Source organism: Microcebus murinus, chromosome 29 (genome assembly GCF_040939455.1).
Source record: "Microcebus murinus isolate Inina chromosome 29, M.murinus_Inina_mat1.0, whole genome shotgun sequence".
In the NCBI taxonomy this organism is placed as follows: Eukaryota; Metazoa; Chordata; class Mammalia; order Primates; family Cheirogaleidae; genus Microcebus; species Microcebus murinus.
The window spans coordinates 15,486,971-15,512,128 of NC_134132.1; the positions used below are offsets into that span (position 1 = coordinate 15,486,971).

The following is a 25,158-nucleotide window of genomic DNA, read 5'->3' on the forward strand; positions in this document are numbered from 1 at the left end:
AGCCTAGGGTGTGTCTGGAAACACGCTCACGTGAGCTGTGGTTTCTCCAGCCTTCTCCGAGTTGGAGGAGAGCAGACTGTAGTTCCCGCCGGCCGGCGCGTTGGGGTTCCTGGCCTGAGCGTTGTGGCGCCAGGCCAGGCCAGGACAGGTGCAGGAGTGAATTCGCGGAGACCGGGGGCTGACTGCCAGGTGCACGCCGTCTGCCTCGTGGTGCCCGGTGGAAACGACCTTAGGTTCCCGCCCAGCCCTGCGATCGTGTCTGAGGCGCGTCCAAGAGTCACTCTGTATGTAGGGTCTGTGGACCCATGCCGTTTTGGCCCTGCTCTCGACATTGTAGAGGGTCAGCGCCAGAATGGATCAGACCGGTGACGGCCCAGAGCCCCTCCTAACCCGGAGCCACCACCCGTCACCTGCGGGGAGGGACGAGAAGCCAGGGGGTGTCGGGATTGATGGGAAAGTGACACGTGTCCGTTGTTCGCCTCAAAACATTCTGAGCCCTGCCTTCTCGCTGTGTGATTTTCCAAACAGAGGATGCGAAATTCCTTAGGAAATCATTATTAGAACAAATTCTTTAGGTAGCCTTTCAATTCACAAAAACGAACTTGAAAATGATTAAAAAAGACACATCCCACCTTCCTTTCCGTCTGTACAGAGGCAACATTGTCTATTTTAGGGTTCATTTTCCCTAAAATGGGATTTTAGCTTCAGATATGATCCGGGAAGTGCTTCTACGATAATTGCATTCTCTTGCGATTTTTGTCTTTCTCATCCTGAAGTGATTTTTTTTTCCCTCATGTTATAAACAAAATGCTATTTAATGTTCTTATTAGGGAAGATCAATTAACGTGCCCGTGAATTGCAGCTCTATTTATAAATCTGCTCCAAGAGTGAATTACTCGTTTGCTTAAGAGTGAAGTTCTACCTCATTTAGTGCATTTTTATCTATTAGCAAATGAATTCTATTTGAATTTTCATGAGTACGCTTCACTTTGCACCAAAGACTCGTTATTTTAGAAAATCAAAACATTAGAACTTTTTTAAGCAAACGAAAAATGTATTATCCACGTATAAACAGGGAAAGTAGAACCACAAATGTATTTCCTAATTGTTTTTCTTAAGACATAACAAGAATCAATCGTGAGTGATACTGATATCAGTTTCCAGGACAAATAATATGTATTTCCTAAAGGAAGATGTATCTTTTAAAAAGCTCTCAAAAGAACCACCTGCCAGGTCAAATTGATCAACTATCTAAGTAACAAGTTGAATTTAAAATGTATTTGTGTGGAATGCCCGTTTCATCCTTGAGAAACAACAATAAACTTTGCCGAGAAGGTTGAGCTTTCTCCGGAGTTTGCTTGAGACGTCAGGGTAAGTAATTGCCTCGCTGCTACAAATTTGGAACGTAACATTTTTTGTTGGGCCTATTTTTGCTGCCACTCCGCAGATAATAAATTTCGCGAAGGATCTCTTCATTGGCAGAAGTTAGTTCCTTTTTGTTTCCTCTGCAGAAAATAACTGGCTCTGCAGGGTGATAGGCAGGTATCCAAGCACTAACGCTTGTCTTTTCGGTCTAGAATCAGGTAATGAAGGGCCCTCATTCTCACTGACAGCAGGGACTGCAATCTTGCTCGTCCCAAATCTTCTAGTACAGCTCAAGGACGGGAATACCGGCTAGAATTTTATCAGCAGGCTTTGGAGTCAGGGGGCAGGAGAGATGTGGATTGGAGTAGACGATTAACTCTTCGAGGACTCCTCTCCTGTTGTCATCTCCAAATTGGCCAGAACCCTTAATGCTTCTTCTCATTCATCCTGTAGAACGATACAGACGCAGTCTGTTTTGTTGATTCGTGCTTCCCTCTGTTGTTTTTATTTGATGCCGTTGACCAGATATTTGCAAACTTCGGCTTGCGGGTCAAATCTAGTCTGTGGCTGGCAAGTTAAGAATGGGTTTAACAGTATTTAAGTGCTTGAAAAAAATCAGAAGACTATTTCATGGCATACGAGAAGGATGTGTTGGCCGGGCGCGGTGGCTCATGCCTGTCATCCCGGCACTCTGGGAGGCTGAGGCGGGAGGATCGCTCCAGGTCAGGAGTTCAAGACCAGCCTGAGCAAGAGCGAAAAAGTAGAAAGAAATTAATTGACCAACTAAAAATATACAGAAAAAATTAGCCGGGCGTGGTGGTGCATGCCTGTAGTCCCAGCTACTCGGGAGGAGGCTGAGGCAGGAGGAATGATTGAGCCCAGGAGTCTGAGGTTGCTGTGAGCGAGGCTGACGCCACGGCACTCATTCTAGCCTGGGAAATAGAGTGAGACTCTTCTCAAAAAAAAAAAAATTAATACATAATCAGTTATGTTTTTTAAAATGAAAAAATGGGAGCATTGGATTTACTTTATAAAGGTTAAAAATTACCAAATTTCTTTAGTGGTCTCTGGTAATATTTTAATTTCTTTTTCTCATCTGTAAAAAAAAATCTTATGATAAATACTGTGTGTACACAAAGCTAACTTGATGATAAACAACTTCTGGGCTGATTAATTGATAGTTGAAACAAAATTACTTGAGGGTTTTGTGTTTCTTTTTTTGCATATGTATTAGAAACTGTAAAAAATTTGCATATGGCCTGTCTGTATTTATGCAGATTGGCTAAATAGGATGCCATTTACTGCATTTATTTTATTTATTTTTTTTGAGACAGAGTCTCGATTTGTTGCCCAGACTAGAGTGAGTGCCGTGGCGTCAGCCTCGCTCACAGCAACCTCAAACTCCTGGCTCAAGCAATCCTCCTGCCTCAGCCTCCTCCTGAGTAGCTGGGACCACAGGCATGCGCCACCACGCCCGGCTAATTTTTTCTGCATAATTAGTTGGCCAATTAATTTCTTTCTATTTTTAGTAGAGACGGGGTCTTGCTCTTGCTCAGGCTGGTCTGGAACTCCTGACCTCGAGCGATCCTCCCGCCTCGGCCTCCCAGAGTGCTGGGATGACAGGCGTGAGCCACCGCGCCCGGCCTGGTCCATATTTTAAATGTCAGTTATGGGGCGTGAGGTGGGTAAAGGCTGGGAGAGTCTGTTTCAGAGGAATCCCGCATACAGACCGCAACGCACGCTCTGCCTTTAATGGCGTCGTCCCGCAGGGCGCCGAAAACCTCAGGCCGGTCCACGGTGTGGCCCGACAGGCCTCTTCTGGGCCCTTCACAACGGCGCCAGCAGGTCCCTGGAGGACCTGGCAGAGCAGGGGTGAGCGGCAGAGCGTGGCCTGGCTCTGCCCGGCTAATGTATTGCCAGGCCCGAGGCGCCGGGAGAGTTGGGAGAGTTCCCGGGTCAGAGCTCAGTGGGATCTGTGAGAGCCTGCCTGCGGGATTCACCCGTGATCCGGCGCCGCTCAGCAGGTTCCGTGGTTCGGGCATTCACAGTCCCTGAGACCCCCGGCCCTGCCCACTGCGTGGTCCCAGGCCCCTTTCACGTGCCCGCGTTTCGTCTCTCCCGGGAGACCGTGCGCTCTCCGGAGACTCTCCGTCTCCTGTGTCTGTCCCGGCCCCGCCGCTCTGGGGGGACGTTGCACGCCGAGACTCCTCTGCGGACGGGGGCTGGGGGACAGGAAGAGAGAAGCCGGGCGTCCTCGGGAGAATGCTTGCTTTTGCGTGGCTATGCTGGCGATGTGGCTAAGTCCCAGCGAGACCTTGCAGCCAGCAAGGTCAGGGGCAGCAGTTCAGTTCTCTCGCTATTAGTGAAAGGAACCGTGGGCGGGAAGACGGTGGGAAGCTTATTAAATGCCTCTGGTGCGGCTTTTGAACCGCACCTGCCACCGGCGGGCTGTCCGCGGCCTGCCCTTTGGTTGCGGTGGGTCTCCTGATCCGCTTCTCAGCCCCCTTCATCTCATCATTGTTCTCCAAGGCCCAGCCCTGCAGACCGCGAGGAGCCCTTTCAACTCCCCCTGCACTTTGTTTTGCTTGGCCAGTTGAGGAGGGCCATGAGCTGATTGGAGTGGAAATGTAAAATGAAAGCTGTCCCCTTCAGCCGCCGAGCCTCCTCGCTTGGCAGAGCGTGGGCGGCGCTGGTAATTGCACCAGAAGCGAGATCGCTCTGGGTTCTGCCTCTGGATTTCACAGCGAGCCCCGGGAGGGTCTTCCTCCAGGACGCCGGACACCTGCTTCTCTTCAGGGGCTTCCTGGCAGACAAGGAGGGGGAGGCCTGCAGCAAATGCCGTGGAGCGTGCTTGTGCCGCTGGATCGCACAACCGCTGCTGTGCCTTTTGCCTACTGTGGGGAGTGGACTGCTCGGTCCGAGCGCTTAGTCGATATGTCGTTCCCGGCAGAACTGGCGGTTAATTTCCTCCCGGTCTGGAACGGGGATGGTCCGGACCCACATTCCCGGGGGTGAGGAGGCTACATTCACGTGCCAGCTGCGACCTGCCCCCGGGCTGTTCTTGGGAGCAGGAGCTGGTGCAGAACAGAAGCCCATTTTGCAAGCCGGCTACCAATGAGGAGAGGGCTGCTTGCCTGGGAATTGCTGAGCAACTTAATGGGAAAGTAAGGAAAGAAAGACTAGGATGATTACGTTGTCATTAAAATCGATCAGCTCCGGGGTTTTGGCCCAGCCAGCTTGTTTGCTTGCTTTCTTTTCCACTTTATTTTATTCATTTATTTTTGAGACAGAGTCTCACTCTGTTGCCCAGGCTAGAGTGAGTGCCGTGGCATCAGACTCGCTCACAGCAACCTCCAACTCCTGGGCTCAAGCGATCCTCCTGCCTCAGCCTCCTCCCGAGTAGCTGGGACTGCAGGCATGAGTCAGCACGCCCGGCTAATTTTTCGTATATATATTTTTAGTTGGCCAATTAATTTCTTTCTATTTATAGTAGAGACAGGGTCTCGCTCTTGCTCAGGCTGGTCTCGAACTCCTGATCTCGAGCGATCCTCCTGCCTCGGCCTCCTCCCGAGTAGCTGGGACTGCAGGCATGAGTCACCACGCCCGGCTCATTTTTTGTATATATATTTTTAGTTGGCCAATTAATTTCTTTCTATTTTTAGTAGAGACGGGGTCTCGCTCTTGCTCAGGCTGGTCTCGAACTCCTGATCTCGAGCGATCCTCCTGCCTCGGCCTCCCAGAGTGCTGGGATGACAGGCGTGAGCCACCGCGCCCGGCCTCTTTTCCACTTTAATTCGTGAACCAGATGACAGTGGTGAGCAATACTGCAAGATAGATCGCGTCGGCCAGGCACGTGGGAACATACAGTCTAGGTGCCTCCATTCCTCTTCTCAGCTTAACCCTGGGCCCCTGGCAGGAAGTAGTGATCTTTCCCACATAGGGCGCCTGGACGGAGCTTCAGACCCTCCTCGACACAGCACCGCAAACAGCTGTTCCCAGAGCTGGCATACGAGATAAAGCCTGTTTATCGGCCGGGCGCGGTGGCTCACGCCTGTCATCCTAGCACTCTGGGAGGCCGAGGTGGGCGGATTGCTCGAGGTCAGGACTTCCAAACCAGCCTGAGCAAGAGTGAGACCCCGTCTCTACTATAAATAGAAAGAAATTAATTGCCCAACTAAAAATATATAGACAAAATTAGCCGGGCATGGTGGTGCATGCCTGTGGTCCCAGCTACTCAGGAGGCTGAGGCAGGAGGATCGCTTGAGCCCAGGAGTTTGAGGTTGCTGTGAGCGAGGCTGACGCCACGGCACTCACTCTAGCCCGGGCAACAGAGCGAGACTCTGTCTCAAAAAAAAAAAAGAGAACACGGTGCTAGCTGGAACAGGGACGTTCTGGGTTATGCGCAGCAGTAAACGTGTCCTCCGTGGCTGGCGCTGCTGTTCCTGTATCCAGGCTGATGTTCCATCGGGGTTACCATTTTCAGACAGCTGGAGGAGATCGGGAGGAGCTAGTCATGCCAGGATGCCGACAACATGGGAAGCCACGTAGGTGTTTGATGTGTACAACAAGAAACTCCTTAAGGGGGAGTTGCGTGGGGCAAACCTGTGAACGGGGTCAGGAATTGGGTCCCCATTCTCTCTTTCCTTGGCATTAACCCGCATTTGCTCCTCCTGAAAGGAGGGAACTTAATGTCAGTACAAAGCTCCTGTCTTTTCCCGACAATAAGTGTCCTCAGCTTCTTCTCATCCGGGCCGGGGTGAGGACTTTAAACGAGATGTGGAGTTTAAAACGAGAGCAAAAATGGAGCAGGTGTGGCTTGTCGGAGCTGTCAGAGGCAGGGCACTCGAGGGGAGAGTTGTCTCTAAAACAACCTTACGAAAGTTATTGATTCGTTTCTTCACGCGTCCTTGACAAACAAGGATCGTTATTTCTGTGCTCGAACGGGAGCCGGGTCAGAGAACCTTTTTTTTTTTTTTTTTATAGATTATCTTTCCTGAAAAGCAGACTTGTCAGGGAAGTGAACCTCCAGAAATGAAGGCGTTGGGCCCAGTTGAACATGGAGTCCGTTTCATTGCTTTGAAGGACAAGCAGGGAACCCTGTTAGTTCTTAAAAATCTTGCTGAGTACAAAAAGGTCTGGGGCTAGCTCAGGAAATGTAGGTGAATTGCCCACTTCTGTAGGTATTTGGTAAGTGGTTTTATTTAAATCCCCTCCCCCAAGCCAGTTCAACTCAGAAGCCCAGGGCCTATCTCCCTGGGGTTGGGGGGAAAAAGCACAGCATTTTGTTTTCCTACCTTATATTTTGAAAGTAACTGTAGGCCGGGCGCAGTGGCTCATGCCAGTCATCCCAGCACTCTGGGAGGCCGAGGCGGGAGGATCGCTCAAGGTCAGGAGTTCGAGACCAGCCTGAGCAAGAGCGAGACCCCGTCTCTACTAAAAATAGAAAGAAATTAATCGGCCAACTAATATATATAGAAAAAATTAGCTGGGCGTGGTGGCTCACACCTGTAATCCTAGCACTCTGGGAGGCCAAGGCGGGAGGATTGCTCAAGGTCAGGAGTTCGAGACCAGCCTGAGCAAGAGCGAGACCCCGTCTCTACTAAAAATAGAAAGAAATGAATTGGCCAACTAAAAATACATAGAAAAAAAATGAGCCGAGCATGGTAGTGCACGCCTGTAGTCCCAGCTACTTGGGAGGAGGCTGAGGCAGGAGGATCGCTTGAGCCCAGGAGTCTGAGGTTGGTGTGAGCGAGGCTGACGCCACGGCACTCACTCTAGCCCGGGCAACAAAGCAAGACTCTGTCTCAAAAAAAAAAAAAAAGTAACTTTAAAAGATCACATAGGTTATATATTTTTTTTACTGAAAAAAATAGAAAATACAGATAAGGATAAAGAGAAAAGCAAAAAATGTAGAACCCATGTGTAGGATTGACAACCCTAGGCTAGAGTGAGTGCCGAGGCGTCAGCCTCGCTCACAGCAACCTCCAACTCCTGGGCTCAAGCGATCCTCCTGCCTCAGCCTCCTCCCGAGTAGCTGGGACTACAGGCATGCGCCACCATGCCCGGCTAATTTTTTCTCTATATATTAGTTGGCCAATTAAATGTAAATTACTAGTTTACATAATTCCACTTAGTTTCTATGCACATAAATACACTCCCATAACAGAAAAGCATTCTATTCTCCACCCTGTTGGGTAACATGAAAGCACAGATTTTGGGCAGCTTTATTCCTTCTTTCATACTCTTGGTCTAAGAAGCTAAGGGAATTTAAAATGAGATGAATTAATTAATAGTTAAAGTAGGGTTATTATGCCATTTAGATGAAAGAAAATTTATGTTGACAGTTGATACATTGCTCTTTAGAATGCTATAAATAATCTTCCCCCCTGAAATTTGAGCAGTGATTAGGGATGTATTCATTGTTTATATTTAGCACTAATCAATGTTCAATAAATACTTAGCCAAGTGAAATAAATTTTTTTAAGCACCTTGTTATTTTAAAGTATTTGAGGATGGAGGCGTTATATTATCTGCTAGAACATTTCATTCATACATTATTAAAAATATTTAAGGCTGTTTAAACACATCATATTTTGATTGCTTTTTAAGTTCATCATAATCTAATCCTTTAATCTTTGTCCTAGCAGAAAAACTATTTGAACAATATTTCTTTTGCAGCTTGCGTTAGATTGGAAGAGAGGATTAGAAAGTGATGGAATTGCAGTATTAACATGGAAAATCTGCAAAACTTACTTTGCGGTGTTATTTCTTTGGATTTCATGGCTTTATCCAAAGTTCTAGCTATTGGGGAACTCTAGTGTCTCTATTTTCATAAAGCAGCTTGATGGGACCATAGAAATTGATTTGTAAAGATTTAGACCTGAAAAATATATGGCCATCCACCCAGGCCTTGGGAAAGGGCTCATTTCATTAAAATTAACCATAAATTATTCACTTCCATGGGGATGTTAATATAAGGATTTTGTTCCCCACAGGACGATTGCCCAGATGAAGAATAATTTTCTTCAAACATAGCTTGGCACTGGTGAAATCATAATATTCAACATTATGGGCATTTTGTAGTGAACTGTTTGAACATCGTTTTCTTACGCTGTGCTTCCTAAATGGAGCGAGTACTCAGGGATGTTCCTTCACTAATTTCAGCTACCATTCAGGAACTCTCTGAGGAAAGGGACACACAAAGAGGACTAAAATGAGATCTCCTCTCTGGGAGGCCGAGGCGGGAGGATGGTTCGAGGTCAGGTGTTCTAAACCAGCATGAACAAGAGCGAGACCCCGTCTCTACTAAAAATAGAAAGAAATTAATTGGCCAACTAAAAATACATAGAAAAAATTAGCCGGGCATGGTGGCACATGCCTGTAGTCCCAGCTACTCGGGAGGAGGCTGAGGCAGGAGGATCGCTTGAGCCCAGGAGTCTGAGGTTGCTGTGAGCGAGGCTGACACCACGGCACTCACTCTAGCCTGGGCAACAGAGTGAGACTCTGTCTCAAAAAAAAAGGAAGGGAGGGAGGGAGGAAGGGAGGAAGGAAATTAGCTGGACAACTAAAAACTATATATAGAAAATATTAGCCGGGCGTGGTGGTGCATGCCTGTAGTCCCAGCTACTCAGGAGGCTGAGGCAGGAGGATCGCTTGAGCCCAGGAGTTGGAGGTTGCTGTGAGCTAGGCTGACGCCACGGCACTCACTGTAGCCTGGGTGACAGAGTGAGACTCTGTCAATAAATAAATGAATAAATAAATAAATGAATGAATGAATGAATAAATAAATAAATCGAGGTCTCCTTGCTTGAGAGTCATGGCCCGCTGAGAAGACAGGCCAGAACCCTGTCAAACAAATCAGGAAGCCTTCCTCAGCCCAGACAAATTTAAACTTTGAATCAGTGTAAAGAAAAATGATAGTTTTTGCGAGTGAAAGTGAAAAACGTACTCCATGTTCTTGGATGATCCTGTGTAGAGACCCAGCAAGCTAAGCTCCATGCTCCAGGGCTACTGAAAAGTACAATGGGTGGCTTTGGAGCTGGGGGGTCGGGGTCACTGTGAATGCACTCAGTCTAGCCCGGGCAACAAAGCGAGACTCTGTCTAAAAAATAAAAGAGACTTAGAGTTTGAAACTTAGCCGCTGCGGCTATTTTGAACCCATACAGAATGGATGAATCGGGGTTAGGGAATCTCTAGGAAAACGGATCTCAGCTCGGTTCCTGGTATCTTTACTGCTTTAATCGAGGGTGGTCAGGGCAGACTTTCGGTAGACATAACGGTCTCCGTGGAATCTACGAGGCAGCTGATCTCAAAGTTGTTTCAAAACAGGCACAGTTGAAATGTGGATTTCAGCAGGATCCAGGGAAGAGGTAGAAATGTCCGGAGACCCCTGACTGAGGCCAGGTTCGCTTTCTTTCTTTCTTTCTTTTTTTTTTGAGACAGAGTCTCGCTTTGTTGCCCGGGCTAGAGTGAGTGCCGTGGCGTCAGCCTCGCTCACAGCAACCTCAGACTCCTGGGCTCAAGCGATCCTCCTGCCTCAGCCTCCCACCCAAGTAGCTGGGACTACAGGCATGCGCCACCACTCCCTGCTCATTTTTTTCTATATATTTTAGTTGGCCAATTAATTTCTTTTCTATTTATAGTAGAGACGGGGTCTCGCTCTTGCTCAGGCTGGTCTCGAACTCCTGACTTTGAGTGATCCTCCCGCCTCGGCCTTCCAGGGTGCCGGGATGACGGGCGTGAGCCACCGCGCCCGGCCGCTTTCGTCCTTTGATTGCCGGGCACCTGGGGCTGGGGATGCTGCCGCCCTCCTGGGCTCCCGCGGGCCCGGCTGCTCGGTGTTTAAACCTGGGTTTGTGCTTGCTTGCAGGACTCCGCCGTGTGGAAGCCCGACTCCTGCCAGAGCTGCCGTTGCCACGGCGACGTCGTCATCTGCCAGCCTGCCGTTTGCAGAAACCCCCGGTGTGCCTTCGAGAAGGTACGGCGCCCCGATTGTGCCCTCAGCGTGTCGGGCAGCAGAGGCTGGGCCTTCTCATCGCTCAGCCGTCTGCTTTTTCTTTTTTTGTTGTTGAGACAGAGTCTCGCTCTGTCGCCCGGGCTAGAGTGAGTGCCGTGGCGTCAGCCTCGCTCACAGCAACCTCTGACTCCTGGGCTCAAGCGATCCTCCTGCCTCAGCCTCCTCCCGAGTAGCTGGGACTACAGGCATGCACCACCACGCCCGGCTCATTTTTTCTATATATATATATTAGTTGGCCAATTCATTTCTTTCTATTTTTAGTAGAGACGGGGGTCTCGCTCTTGCTTAGGCTTGTCTCCAACTCCTGACCTCGAGTGATCCTCCCACCTCGGCCTCCCAGAGCGCTGGGGTGACAGGCGTGAGCCACCACGCCCGGCCCAAAAAACGTCTTAACTTCATTATATGTGAAAAGATGTGGACTGTGTGTATTTTTCCCCAGGAAATTACTTTCACTGTGGGGTTCTTTTTTTTTTTTTTTATCTTTGAGGGAAGCTCATCTTGACGTAGATAGAACCCTTTTTCTTAGTTCCTTTGTTTTATCCCGTCTACTGTGGTCCCCCCCGTCCCCCCAGACTCATGACCCTAAGACAAGTGACCCTTGTCCCTGACCCTAAGATGCCCGGGGGCGTGATGAGCCGTCCCCGCTGTGCTTGCTGCCCTGTTTCACTCCCAGCCGCCTTCCGTTGCTCAGGGGGAAGTGCTCCGGATCGCCGCCAACCAGTGCTGCCCCGAGTGCGCCCGCAGGACGCCTGGGTCTTGCCTTCACGAGCAGAAGATCCACGAGGTGGGTGTCCCCGGCCCGGGTCGGCTCCGCGTCTGCAGACCACCGAGGGGGGGAAGCCGAGTGTTGATCCGGTGTTGACGAGAGCAGGGTTCTTCCCTGCCCGGGCGCGGAGCCGATTTGACTCTCTGCGAGCGCCTGGCTTTCTCGAGTAGGATTAAAACTATCCTACTTATCCTCGTCCAGGCCCTCTGCTAACATGTGTAGACCGGATTTGTGTCTGAGAACGTTGGCACGATGTGGAAGGCGTTGTGAGGTCGAATAACACAAGCACCACCTTACTTCTGTGTGCTCCGTGCGTTTTTTGTTTTTTTTTTTTAATTTGGTAGTTACAAACGATGCTGAGCCGGTGAGCAGAGCAGATGTTAGCACTTCCGTGTTAAAGGTGGAAAAATTGAATTGCAAAGAAAGAGCTTGTGGCAACTGCCCAATGCCCTATTACGAATGAGCGGCGTAGCTTGGCCCGGTGGCGCCCTGGTCTTCTGACTCCTCATTCGGGGTTCTTCCCATGAGAGGAGAATTTCTCGTTGTTATGACATTCTAACTAAGCTTTGTTGCGTGGGCCGTGCTGTGCATTGTAGGGTGTGTTTAGCAGCGTCTCTGGTCGCTTCCCACTGGGTGTCTGTAGCGTCCCTCAGTCACGGCAGCCAGAAACGTCTTCAGGCATGGCCCGGATTTCTCCCGGGGGGCAAAATGCTCCCCTTCTCCTCGTTTTAGAAATACAATACTAGAAATCTATCCTAAGGGTCTTTATTATTGTTGTCATTATACTTTCTGATTCTAGATATTTCTGGGTTAATGGAGAGATACTAAATACTGGTCTAAAGGCGCCATTGCAGAGTTTATAGTAGGAATTATGACAGTAGACAGTTCGTCTCCACTCACACTTCAATGTTACCTGAGGGGGCAGGTGACGTTGAAGGTGATGGAAAGAGCCTTGCCTTTCATCCTGACCTTCCGCCCGACACAGAACGTCCGCAGCTAGTGTCTCGCCATCTCAGGAGAGAGCTCGGGGCAGCGGGATTCGATATACCCGCTCCAGGCTGCTGCTCAGCGTGCCGGAACCTCGGGGAGAACCGGACCCCATCCCGTGCAGGAACCTCAGGGAGAACCGGATCCCATCCCGTGCAGGAACCTCGGGGAGAACCGGATCCCATCCCGTGCAGGAACCTCAGGGAGAACCGGATCCCATCCCGTGCAGGAACCTCGGGGAGAACCGGACCCCATCCCATGCCTGAACCTCGGGGAGAACCGGACCCCATCTCGTGCCTGAACCTCGGGGAGAACCGGACCCCATCTCGTACCTGAACCTCGGGGAGAACCGGACCCCATCCCGTGCCGGAACCTCGGGGAGAACCGGACCCCATCCCGTGCGGGAACCTTGGGGAGAACCGGATCCCATCCCCTGCCGGAACCTCGGGGAGAACCGGACCCCATCCCGTGCCAGGGAGAATCGGACCCCATACCCTGCCGGGGAGAACTGGACCCCATCCCCTGCCTGAACCTCAGGGAGAACCGGACCCCCATCCCCTGCTGGAACTTCGGGGAGAACCGAACCCCATCCTCTGCCGGAACCTCGGGGAGAACTGGACCCCATCCCCTGCCTGAACCTCAGGGAGAACCGAACCCCATCCCCTGCCGGAACCTCGGGGAGAACCGGACCCCATCCCCTGCCTGAACCTCAGGGAGAACCGGACCCCCATCCCCTGCTGGAACTTCGGGGAGAACCGAACCCCATCCCCTGCCGGAACCTCGGGGAGAACTGGACCCCATCCCCTGCCTGAACCTCAGGGAGAACCGGACCCCCATCCCCTGCTGGAACTTCGGGGAGAACCGAACCCTATCCCCTGCCGGAACCTCGGGGAGAACCGGATCCCATCCCCTGCTGGAACTTCGGGGAGAACCGAACCCCATCCCCTGCCGGAACCTCGGGGAGAACCGGACCCCATCCCCTGCCAGGGAGAACCGGACCCCATCCCCTGCCGGGGAGAACCGAACCCCATGCCCTGCCGGAACCTCGGGGAGAACCGGACCCCATCCCCTGCCAGGGAGAACCGGACCCCATCCCCTGCCGGGGAGAACTGGACCCCATCCCCTGCCTGAACCTCAGGGAGAACCGGACCCCCATCCCCTGCTGGAACTTCGGGGAGAACTGAACCCCATCCCCTGCCGGAACCTCGGGGAGAACCGGACCCCATCCCCTGCCGGGGAGAACTGGACCCCATCCCCTGCCTGAACCTCAGGGAGAACCGGACCCCATCCCCTGCCGGGGAGAACTGGACCCCATCCCCTGCCTGAACCTCAGGGAGAACCGGACCCCATCCCGTGCCAGAACCTCAGGGAGAACCGGACCCCCATCCCCTGCTGGAACTTCGGGGAGAACCGAACCCCATGCCCTGCCGGAACCTCGGGGAGAACCGGACCCCGTCCCGTGCCAGAACCTCAGGGAGAACCAGACCCCCACCCCGTGCCAGAACCTCGGGGAGAACTAGACCCCATCCCCTGCCGGAACCTCGGGGAGAACCGAACCCCATCCCCTGCCGGAACCTCGGGGAGAACTGGACCCCATCCCCTGCCTGAACCTCAGGGAGAACCGGACCCCCATCCCCTGCTGGAACTTCGGGGAGAACTGAACCCCATCCCCTGCCGGAACCTCGGGGAGAACCGGACCCCATCCCCTGCCGGGGAGAACTGGACCCCATCCCCTGCCGGAACCTCAGGGAGAACCGGACCCCATCCCCTGCCGGGGAGAACTGGACCCCATCCCCTGCCTGAACCTCAGGGAGAACCGGACCCCATCCCCTGCCGGGGAGAACTGGACCCCATCCCCTGCCTGAACCTCAGGGAGAACCGGACCCCATCCCGTGCCAGAACCTCAGGGAGAACCGGACCCCCATCCCCTGCTGGAACTTCGGGGAGAACCGAACCCCATGCCCTGCCGGAACCTCGGGGAGAACCGGACCCCGTCCCGTGCCAGAACCTCAGGGAGAACCAGACCCCCACCCCGTGCCAGAACCTCGGGGAGAACTAGACCCCATCCCCTGCCGGAACCTCGGGGAGAACCGAACCCCGTCCCCTGCCAGAACCTCGGGGAGAACCGGACCCGTCCCCTGCCGGAACCTCAGGGAGAACCGGACCCCATCCAGTGCTCTCACCCCCACGGGATGGGATAGTCGTCTCCCGCCAGGTCTCCCGGTGACACGAGGAGGTCACTCTCTCACTCTGCGCCGTGTGCTGCAGACGGGCGGCCCGGCGGGGTCTACACGGGGGACGTCTTCTCACCGCCCGTTGCTGCGTCAGTCCAGGCAGGGGGGTGTCGGCTTCGAATGCCACGGAGGACACCCCTGTGACCTGGACAGGCTGCAGGGCAGACAGGTCGTGGGAATCACGCCAGCTCACGGCGGTCGGAACAGAGGTGTGGTTCGAGGTGAACGACAGTGGCTGAACGTTTTGAGTGAAAGAACCAAACTGAGGTCAGGGTCTGGAGGGAGGAAACCCAGGTATCTCCGTTGAGAGGTGGTTCCAGGGATGCGAGCAGCCAGAATTCAGTAGATCTTCTCAGGGGCCACTGTGATAGCACCACGTGTCCGGTTGTCTTTTTTTGTTTTTTTTTTGTTTGTTTGTTTTTGAGACAGAGTCTCGCTCTGTTGCCCAGGCTAGAGTGAGTGCCGTGGCGTCAGCCTCGCTCACAGCAACCTCAGACTCCTGGGCTCAAGCGATCCTCCTGCCTCAGCCTCCTCCCGAGTAGCTGGGACTACAGGCATGCGCCACCACGCCCAGCTCATTTTTTCTATATATATACTAGTTGGCCAATTAATTTCTTTCGATTTATAGTAGAGACGGGGTCTTGCTGTTGCTCAGGCTGGTCTCGAACTCCTGACTTCGAGCGATCCTCTGACCTCGGCCTCCCAGAGTGCTGGGATGACAGGTGTGAGCCACCGCGCCCGGCCACCTGTCCAGTTGTCTTGGTTTAACATGCCTGAAAACACTGGCGATATTTTCTCTATCTCTATAATGACCTTCCCCACTTCTCGCCCGACCTGGCACTTCGCCCCCCGCTCAGGAAATGACGAACGAAAGACTTAAACAGCCGGCAGACCCTGTCTCCAGCTTCTCCGTGCCCTGATCCGAGGGGCCTGTTGGTCACGAGCCTGTGTGGCCGGGCGGTTCCGGGACCACAGACCCGCTGTGGGTCAGCCGCAGACCCTCCCGCCTCCCGCTTTGGCTGGGGCAGTCCAGAATGTTCTCCTTCTGGTCCTCCCTCCCAGTTCCCCTTTCTGCTTGACACCTCATACGGGGAGTTCTAACCTGGGTAGGAACTCGCCCATCTGTGGCTTTACCACATGCAGCTTTCAAATGTTACTTCCTCGGAAAATGTTGTATTTCTCGTACTCGATATAACCGAGGAAAAAGTGGAATTTCAAGAAGTCTAGGGGGGGAGCGGGGAGGGGAACCCTCTAGTGGTCTGCTTCTTCACATAGAGCTAGAAGATTAATTCTTTTTTAAGGTGAGACAAACATTTCCTAATTTTAGGCTGGGCGCAGTGGCTCATGCCTGTAATCCCAGCACTCTGGGAGGCTGAGGTGGGAGGATCGCTCAAGGTCAGGAGTTTGAGGCCAGCCTGAGCAAGAGCGAGACCCCGTCTCTACTAAAAATAGAAAGAAATTAGCCAAACAACTGAAAATATATATAGAAAAAATTAGCCAGACATGGTGGCGCATGCCTGTAGTCCCAGCTGCTCGGGAGGCTGAGGCAGGAGGATCGCTTAAGATCAGGAGTTCGAAACCAGCCTGAGCAAGAGCGAGACCCCGTCTCTACTAAAAATAGAAAGATAGAAAGAAATTAATTGGCCAACAAAAATACATAGAAAAAATTAGCAGGGCGTGGTGGTGGCGCATGCCTGTAGTCCCAGGTACTCGGGAGGAGGTTGAGGCAGGAGGATCATTTGAGCCCAGGAATTTGAGGTTGCTGTGAGCGAGGCTGACGCCACGGCACTCACTCTAGCCCAGGTGACCGAGTGAGACTCTTGTCTCCAAAAAAAAAAAAAAAAAACTTCTAATTTTAGTCTTTTTTTTTTTTTTTTTTTTTTTTTTGAGACAGAGTCTCACTTTATTGCCCAGGCTAGAGTGAGTGCCGTGGCGTCAGCCTCGCTCACAGCAACCTCAGACTCCTGGCTCAAGCAATCCTCCTGCCTCAGCCTCCCCAGTAGCTGGGACTACAGGCATTCGCCACCATGCCCGGCTAATTTTTTGTATATATATATATATATATTAGTTGGCCAATTAATTTCTTTCTATTTATAGTAGAGACGGGTCTTGCTCTTGCTCAGGCTGGTTTCGAACTCCTGACCTCGAGCAATCCGCCCGCCTCGGCCTCCCAGAGAGCTAGGATTACAGGCGTGAGCCACCACGCCCGGCCTTAATTTTAGTCTTAATAACATTAAAAATATTATAACATGTTTCTTCTCTTCTTTTCCTTCCTCTCTTTCTTTCTTCACTTCCCCGGGGCCCTCCACAAGCCCTTCTTAGTGTCACCCGTTTTCTGGAGTGTTCTGAGTGCGTGTGTGGCTGGGTCCGCGTCTCACCTCACCGCCAGCGTCTCTAGCCTAGTTTTTCCTGAATCTTTGCAGCCTTCTCTTTTTTGCCCTTTCGGCCTGTTTGGGAAGCAGCCTCCAGAGGAGTTTCCTCTCCCGCCGGGCAGCAGTGATCCCGCGTTTAGCCGTCGGCCTGCGTCCCGCAATGGGAGGGTGTGGAGACTCTCCCAGGCCCTGAAAGACCGCCGGGCGTGCGTTTTTAGATCTCGGAATGGTGATCCGCAGTGGGAGCCTTCCCCTGAGAGAGAGTGAGAAGAGGCCTCAGGGTGGACTGGGTGTGGCGGGGGAGTGACACCGTCCCCGCCCAGAGCACAGGGTTAGGGTTAAGTCAGGGTCGGGCTGCAGAGAAGGGGGCCTCGCTCGGGGACGCCCTGCCTGCCACGGGGTAGGACCCGGCAAGACCAGACTCGTCTGGAGACCCTCCCTGGAGCGAGGAGAACACTCGCACCTTCTGGGTGACTCGGGGATATTCGAGAGTGTGAGTGCTCTAATCCCCTTTCTTTTCTTCTTCGCCAATTTAACCCGGCACCAGATACTGCCTGAGTCGGAGAAGCCAGGGCCGGTGGTGACGCCCTGGTGCTCGGCCCGACTGGACAGAGGTGGGGAGGGACGGGTTGGCTCACCTCGTCTGGGAGGCTGAGAGCACTGAGCTGTGCGTGCAGGGAGAGACACGAGCACTGAGTTCTGCAACCTCGTTCTCCTCGAAGTAGAGGATGCAGTTATAGTATGCGCTGAGCGTTCCCAGATATTTAGTATTCTGGATCTATAACTTCATAACAAGGAACACATTGTAGGAAGAAAAATTAATTTTTTGTTCTGTGGGTGAGCCGGGCACGTGCTTCACGACCTTGTCATTCCTTCGGCCTTGTGTCAGCCACGAGCTGACTTGTTAGGTGGCTACGCGGAAGAATGCATTTAAGGCGTTGTCTGCAGAATTTGCTTTTGCCCGTGTCAAACTCCCATGTTTTCGAAAAGGCATTAATGAGGTTGAGCAAGACGGCCTAGATAAAACCGGGTCTTGTGGGAGCGTTGCTTTGTGCTTCAAGTATTCCTTCATTTCTCAAAGCTCTCTGCCGCTACAGTGCTCACAAAAAAATAACGCTTTTGTAAATGGGTATGAAGGACACTGTGAAATCACACACACACACACACACACACACACACACACACACACACACACACATCTCGAGCTCTGGGCTGGTACTCCCACCAGGCCTGGTCTAGACGGCAGGGGCACCTGCTTGTTCAGGCAGGACGGGGCTCCTTTGTGTCGGATAGACACGAAAACTTACTCCGGACACTGGTCTGAGGAGCAGCGAGGGGCTGCTCGTTCCCTGTGCTTCTCAGAGGCACCTGCTGTCACAAGTCCCCGGGTTATATTGAGGTGAGCGTGTGCCCAGAATGCGTGCTGTCTTTCACGGGAGCCCATCTGTGATTTGCACTGGCTCCAGTACCAGCCTGTGCTAGACTGAACAGAGGCAAAGGGGTCTTGTGAGAGGCCGCCGTTACTCCACTCTGTCGCTGAGAAGGTGACAGCCTTTTGCAGCTGCTGCCCCGAGCGGTGGATTGCGTTTGTGGCTGTTTGTGTGTTCTGGGTTCTCCCCGAAACATCCGAGGGTGGCGACGCAGTGAGGAACTTTGGGGTACTCGGCAAGTCACAGGGTAACTCAGACCGTGGGTCTGTCGGGTCGCCGAGGCAGCGCTGGCTTCCGAAGAGCGCAGCGTCCAAGCGCACGGAGGGTCTGGAGCAATTTGCGTGTGTGGACAGGCAGCCTCGCCGGCAAGGACTGGCTCTGCGGTTTGGGGGAGAACCGGGGGGAACAGGTGCGTCTGTCGGCTACTGCACAATCTCCCCAGGACCTCGAGGTCATCGGAACGCTTGACGGAGAGAGAGAGTGAACACATGACTCGGCAACTAACCGGCATGAAAAGTAAAGCCAAAGACAGGGAACAGGACGCTGCTCAAACCGATATTACTATTATGGAAAACACAGTAAATACACGTGCGTTTTACATTGGGCTCTATAAAAAAATTTTATTAGATGACGGGATTAGGATTGTTTCTATTTATCTGTTTATTTTTGTGTTTTTCTGAAATTTCCAAGCACATGCTCTTACGTGCACGCTGGTCTCCGAGTGGGAACGTGGCAGATCCTGGTCTCAACCTGGCAAGCTCGAAGCCTTTCCTGAGCTCCAGCCTTAGTTTGTACGAGAACAGGCTGTTTCAAAAAATAAATAATAAAGTGAGATCAACCTATATGTATTCTAGTAGTAGTAAAAAAAAATAAAATAACATAAAAAAAGAACAGGTTGTTTCTTTCTGGCTGAATGAAGCCCGTATGCCGTGAGTGACCTCTTTCTTTTCTCTCCCCGGCGCGCAGAACGGGAGCGAGTGGGCCTCGGCCCCCTGCAGCGTGTGCTCGTGCACGGACGGCGAAGTGCGATGCCGCCCGCAGCCCTGCCCACGGCCGCCGTGTGGACGGCAGGAGCTGCAGTTCGTCCCGGAAGGAAGCTGCTGTCCCGTCTGCGGGGGCCCCGGCAGTGAGTATGGGCGCGTGGCACGGGGCCTGTGTGCCCTCGGGGTTCGCCTGTTGACACCCCAACTCTTCTGTTTCTCGCTCCCTGAGGCTGGGCAGGCCCTGGCCCCTTCCTCCCTAGAGCCGAGGCGGAGCACCCTGCACGGCGGGCCAGGGAGGCAGGGACTGGAGCAGGACGTGAGGCTCCACTCCAGACGCGGGACTCTGCGAGTCTCCGATGCGTGTATTTGTTTTTGTGTTGGCCAGATGCGTGTCTCTCTGGGTTCACACCTCCCGAGTGGGCAGGGAGCAGGGAAAAGACGCTTTGATGTGATTTCAGAAGGACAGGGCAGTTCCTCCTGCCCGATAAGCGGACAGAAAAAGGAAAAAGTCAGATCTATCTGCACGCAGCGTGGCTGGCAGTAATCGCGTTGGCTGGTCTTTGAGATAGCATGATACCACGTTTCCCCGAAAATAAGGCAGGGTCTTCTATTCATCTTTCCTCAGGAAGACACCCCAGGGCTTATTTTCAGGGGATGTGTTGTTTTTTTTAAGTGTGGTGCAACCATCTGCATTGATTCCGATACAGTGAAGTCGTCTTCTTCTGGAACATCATCCTCACTCTCCAGACCCCGAATCCCATCCTGAATGTCTTGCGACTCTGTTTCCTTTAGAGCCACCGGCCCCGATCTCTCCTGTCGAGCACTAGAGCTCTCACGGGGCGGATGAGAAGGGCTGCTCGTGTTCTTTCCCGCTCGTCAACGACACGCGTGGGTTGTGCAGATGCGCTGCGCAGCCACGCCCTTCACTAGGGCTGATTTTCATAGCCACGCCCATCACTAGGGCTGATTTTCATAGCCACGCCCATCACTAGGGCTGATTTTCATAGCCACGCCCATCACCAGGGCTGATTTTCATAGCCACGCCCATCACCAGGGCTGATTTTCATAGCCACGCCCATCACCAGGGCTGATTTTCATAGCCACGCCCATAACTAGGGCTGATTTTCATAGCCATGCCCACCACCAGGACTGATTTTCATAGCCACGCCCATCACCAGGGCTGATTTTCATAGCCACGCCCATCACCAGGGCTGATTTTCATAGCCACGCCCATCACTAGGGCTGATTTTCATGGCCACGCCCATCACCAGGGCTGATTTTCATAGCCACGCCCATCACCAGGGCGGATTTTCATAGCCACGCCCCTCACTAGGGCTGATTTTCATAGCCACGCCCATCAGCAGGGCTGATTTTCATAGTCACGCCCCTCACTAGGGCTGATTTTCATAGCCACGCCCATCACCAGGGCTGATTTTTCATAGCCACGCCCATCACCAGGGCTGATTTTCATAGCCACGCCCACCACTAGGGCTGATTTTCGGGGTGGGGCTTCTTTTGCCCACGTGCTCAGACATCCTGCTGGGGCTTGTTTAATGGGGAGGGCTTATTTTCGGGGAAACATGCTATCTTTCTCCAAGACACACTCAGAGGGCAGGAGGTCCTTCACCTGTCTTTATTGCCCCCTCACTGAAGAGATTATACCGACAAACAGAGGGAACTAGCTTTGAGTTCAGCAAACCAGGGGCACACTGACACCCCTCCTCTTGGGATCCACACTTGTTTGCCCGTGGGAAGCGTGGAATCCTGTCATTGCTGCCTCATGCTCTCTCCTGACATATAACAGCTAGAACACTTTTTTGATTTAGTAGCTCCTGGAAGCTGCACTCTATTCTTGCTTTTCCCCTTTAAAAAGACCCCCCCCACCCTCCGTTTCACTCTGATCCCCAGTTATTCCGGTCCTGGCAGTCCTTTACCCTGCAGAACCTTCCCGGGGATTAAGAGGCATGCTCAGGACGTGATAAGAGGGGAGAGCGTGCCTCACGCATTTCAGATGTGCCCACGGAATCGCACCAGCAGATTCTCCGGGGCTGCATAATCAAGTCTGCAAGTGAGATCACCTGGAAGGGCAGAGTTAGCGGTGGCGTGGGGAATTCGTAGGGTTCTCTCTTAGGTTTCGAGAGGCTTTCTCCTGGGCCCTCCATGACAACGATGTAGTGGAAGTATTTTGTCTGGAAAGACTGGAGCATCGGCAGGGCCAAGTAAATCTTTTTTTTTTTTTCTTGAGACAGAGTCTCACTCTGTTGCCCAGGCTAGAGTGAGTGCCGTGGCGTCAGCCTCGCTCACAGCAGCCTCCAACTCCTGGGCTCCAGCGATCCTCCTGCCTCAGCCTCCCAAGTAGCTGGGACTACAGGCATGCGCCACCACGCCCTGCTAATTTTTTCTACATATATTAGTTGGCCAATTAATTTCTTTCTATTCTTAGTAGAGACGGGGTCTCGCTCTTGCTCAGGCTGGTTTCGAACTCCCAACCTTGAGTGATGCCCCCGCCTCGGCCTCCCTGAGTGCTGGGATGACAGGCATGAGCCACCGCGGCCGGCCCCAAGTATATCCTCTGTGAAAATGTGAGGTCCCCGCATTCAAAAAACAGGGGAGGAGAGGAAGGTTTTTCTTTGCCTCTGTGGTTTCTCTCTCCCAACCTGCCATGTTCTTATTTGCCATTTATGGTTGTCCTGCCTTGGGCCTGGGGATGAGGAAGCCACGGTCCCCTGTGACTTGGTGCATAGGGCCACATGCACCCGCCTGGCACCTGCACCCGGTCCCCACTGGGGGTGGGGGGGCGGCAGCCTTCACTGGCAGGGGAAGGGGGGCAGGCAGCTGAGAACCCATCGCAGGAAGCCTGAGCTGAGGCTCCGAGCCCCACCAGACGTAAATCATATACATTTGGATGATCATGTTCAAAGACATGCACATGTCTGTAAAAAGCATGCTATATCTATGTATTGAAAAACAATGAGGCCGGGCGCAGAGGCTCACGCCTGTCATCCTGGCACTCTGGGAGGCCGAGGCAGGCGGATTGCTCGAGGCCAGGAGTTGAAAACCAGCCTGAGCAAGAGCGAGGACCCGTCTCTACTATAAATAGAAAGAAATTAATCGGCTAACTAAAAATATATAGAAAAAATTAGCCGGGCATGGTGGCGCATGCCTGTAGCCCCAGCTACTCGGGAGGAGGCTGAGGCAGGAGGATCGCTTGAGCCCAGGAGTCTGAGGTTGCTGTGAGCGAGGCTGACGCCACGGCACTGCCCTGCCAGATGTTGGGGACCTGTAACTGGGGTCCCCAATCCCCGGGGCCACCGCCCCATGGGAACGGGGTCGCCGGGCAGGAGGTGAGTTTCAGGTGAGCTAGCAGAGCTCCGTCTATACTTGCAGCCGCTCTCTGTCACCTCCATCCCCGCCCCTGTCCCCGGCAAAATCCTCCCACGGGAAAGCAGTCCTTGGTGCCCAGAGGGTGGGGGACCCCCAACTCAGAAGACCCCAGTGTCGAGATCTCAGGATAGCGGCCGCAGGACGTTCAACCCCAGCAGGGGCCCTGGCCACCCCGCATGCCCGAGCAGTCAGCCCCGAGACCCGCAAACGCGATCACCCCGGTAATCCGCATTGCCTTGCCCTTCCAGAACCCTGCGCCTACGGAGGCCGCCTCTTCCAGGACGGGGAAGACTGGCGGCTGGGCCAGTGCGCCCGATGCCGGTGCAGAAACGGGGTCGCCCAGTGCTTCACGGCCTGGTGCCCGCCGCTGTTCTGTGGCCAGGTAAGGAAGGCAGCCGCCCCAGCAGGGCCCTTCTCCGCAGGCTGCCCGAGAGCCCGGAGTCCCCTCCGAGGTCCTGTCGGATTGTCCTCCTGCGTTTGGAGGCCACCCCTGCAGCGCCACTGTCACCCCGGGAAGCTGCAGACAGGGTTAGTTGCCGGCCGTCCCGGCTGGCTGCTCCCCAACGGAGCTGAGCCGAGGAGCACACGGAGGAAGGCTCCCGCTCGGACTGCGGATGTTCCAGAATGCCAAGCCAAACATCTGGAAATCTAGTGACAGGATCAGGTCTCTTATTGGTTTTTTTATTTGTTTGTTTGTTTGTTTGTTTTTTTTGAGACAGAGTCTCACTCTGTCGCCCAGGCTACAGTGCCGTGGCGTCAGCCTCGCTCACAGCAACCTCCGACTCCTGGGCTCAAGCCATCCTCCTGCCTCAGCCTCCTCCCGAGTAGCTGGGACTACAGGCATGCGCCACCATGCCCGGCTCATTTTTTTTTTACTATATATTTTTAGTTGGCCAATTAATTTCTTTCTATTTTTAGTAGAGACGGGGTCTCGCTCTTGCTCAGGCTGGTTTCGAACTCCCGCCTCGGCCTCCCAGAAAGCTAGGATGACAGGCATGAGCCACCGCGCCCGGCCTCATTGTTTTTTAATACATAGATATAGCATGCTTTTTATAGACATGTGCATGTCTTTGAACATGATCTTTGTATATGATTTAATGCTTATGGGGCAATGATGTAGATTATCGAAGAATTTTCTCTGGGGATGTTTGAACTAGTGGGATCTTGCTCTTCACTTGAAGCAGATCTGATTTTCAAAACACTAGGGTCTCCCACAAATTTGGAAGAGAAAAATCCACTGCAAATAGATGTGGTATACAAGGTATTGCATAGTTTGTAACTCTTCCAGAGGCTCCTATAGATGTGCCGTGGAAGTGGACAGATAACCACGGAAAGAGTTTGCCTCCAGTCGGAAAATAGCTCATTTTCGATCTAAGGAAAAGCTGGGAGCCAACGTTGAGTTGGTACAGAGCGGCACTTTGTGTTGTATAAAACAAAATCAAGGCCGAGCGCGGTGGCTCACGCCTGTAATCCCAACACTCTGGGAGGCCGAGGCGGGCGGATGGCTTGAGGTCAGGAGTTCGAGAGCGAGACCCCGTCTCTGCTATAAATAGAAAGAAATTAATTGGCCAACTAATATATATATATAGAAAAAATTAGCCAGGCGTGGTGGCGCATGCCTGTCGTCCCAGCTACTCGGGAGGGAGGCTGAGGCCGGAGGATCGCTCGAGGTCGGGAGTTGGAGGCCAGCCTGAGCAAGAGCGAGACCCTGTCTCTACTAAAAAAAAAAATAGAAAGAAATGAGCTGGACAACTAAAAATATATAGGAAAAAATAAGTGAGCCGGGCGTGGTGGTGCATGCCTGTAGTCCCAGCTACTCGGGAGGAGGCTGAGGCAGGAGGATCGCCTGAGCCCAGGAGTTGGAGGTTGCTATGAGCGAGACTGACGCCACGGCACTCACTCTAGCCTGGGCAACAAAGCGAGACTCTGTCTCAAAAAATAAATAAATAAATAAAAATAAATAAATAAATAAAACAAATTCAGTAACGTGGCATGTTGTGACAATTGGACAGGATTTTTAAAGGTGACGAATGGCAATCAGACCCGAAATGCAAAATGCCAGATAAAAGGGGCAATGTATTATCTGCCAATAACCGAAAGGCTCGATTGTGTCACGCGCCCCTACCAAACCCCGAGCTCACGTCCCGTCTCCCGGTCCATCGCCACGGGGTACCCTTGATTTCAGATCACGGACGGGAAGTTCGGCGTCTTGCTCTGCTGCTCGTGCCTTTGGAGGGCGCGTTGGTGTCGGGGCGTTTTGATTCAGCCCACGTCGGGGCTCAGTCCCCTCGTGCAGTCATTAAGCAGTTTGCTTCCTTACGGGTAACAGGGAGGTGGGGGAGGAGGAGGACGGGAGGGAGCACTCCTTCCAGAAACTTCTGCCTTCCATCTTCAAAAACATATGCACGGACTGCAGATTAGGGGACCCAATATTGGGAATAATTGAAAGCACTACTTCTCGTCTTAAAAAAAACGTTAAACTCTAGCTTCATGCACAGTATTCACTTAGAGTTTGCATCGGTATACATAATCAATGTAAAAAGACGGAATTTGGTACCGTACTTCAGAGCTAATTAATACGCAAGCCATTCTGAAGACTTGGAAATAGGTTGATTTTAATC

The 25,158-nt window shown here is 52.7% G+C and overlaps 1 protein-coding gene across 1 annotated transcript in view; it reads left to right on the forward strand.

The window, feature by feature from the left end:
• FRAS1 (Fraser extracellular matrix complex subunit 1) overlaps positions 1–25,158 on the forward strand; it is a 293,078-nt gene that overhangs the window by 108,984 nt on the left and 158,936 nt on the right. Inside the window, exons 3-6 of the mRNA XM_075998690.1 lie at positions 10,235–10,342; positions 11,073–11,165; positions 19,137–19,296; positions 22,786–22,919. Of these exons, the coding sequence (XP_075854805.1) occupies positions 10,235–10,342; positions 11,073–11,165; positions 19,137–19,296; positions 22,786–22,919 (495 nt within the window). The remainder of the gene's footprint in view (positions 1–10,234; positions 10,343–11,072; positions 11,166–19,136; positions 19,297–22,785; positions 22,920–25,158) is intronic.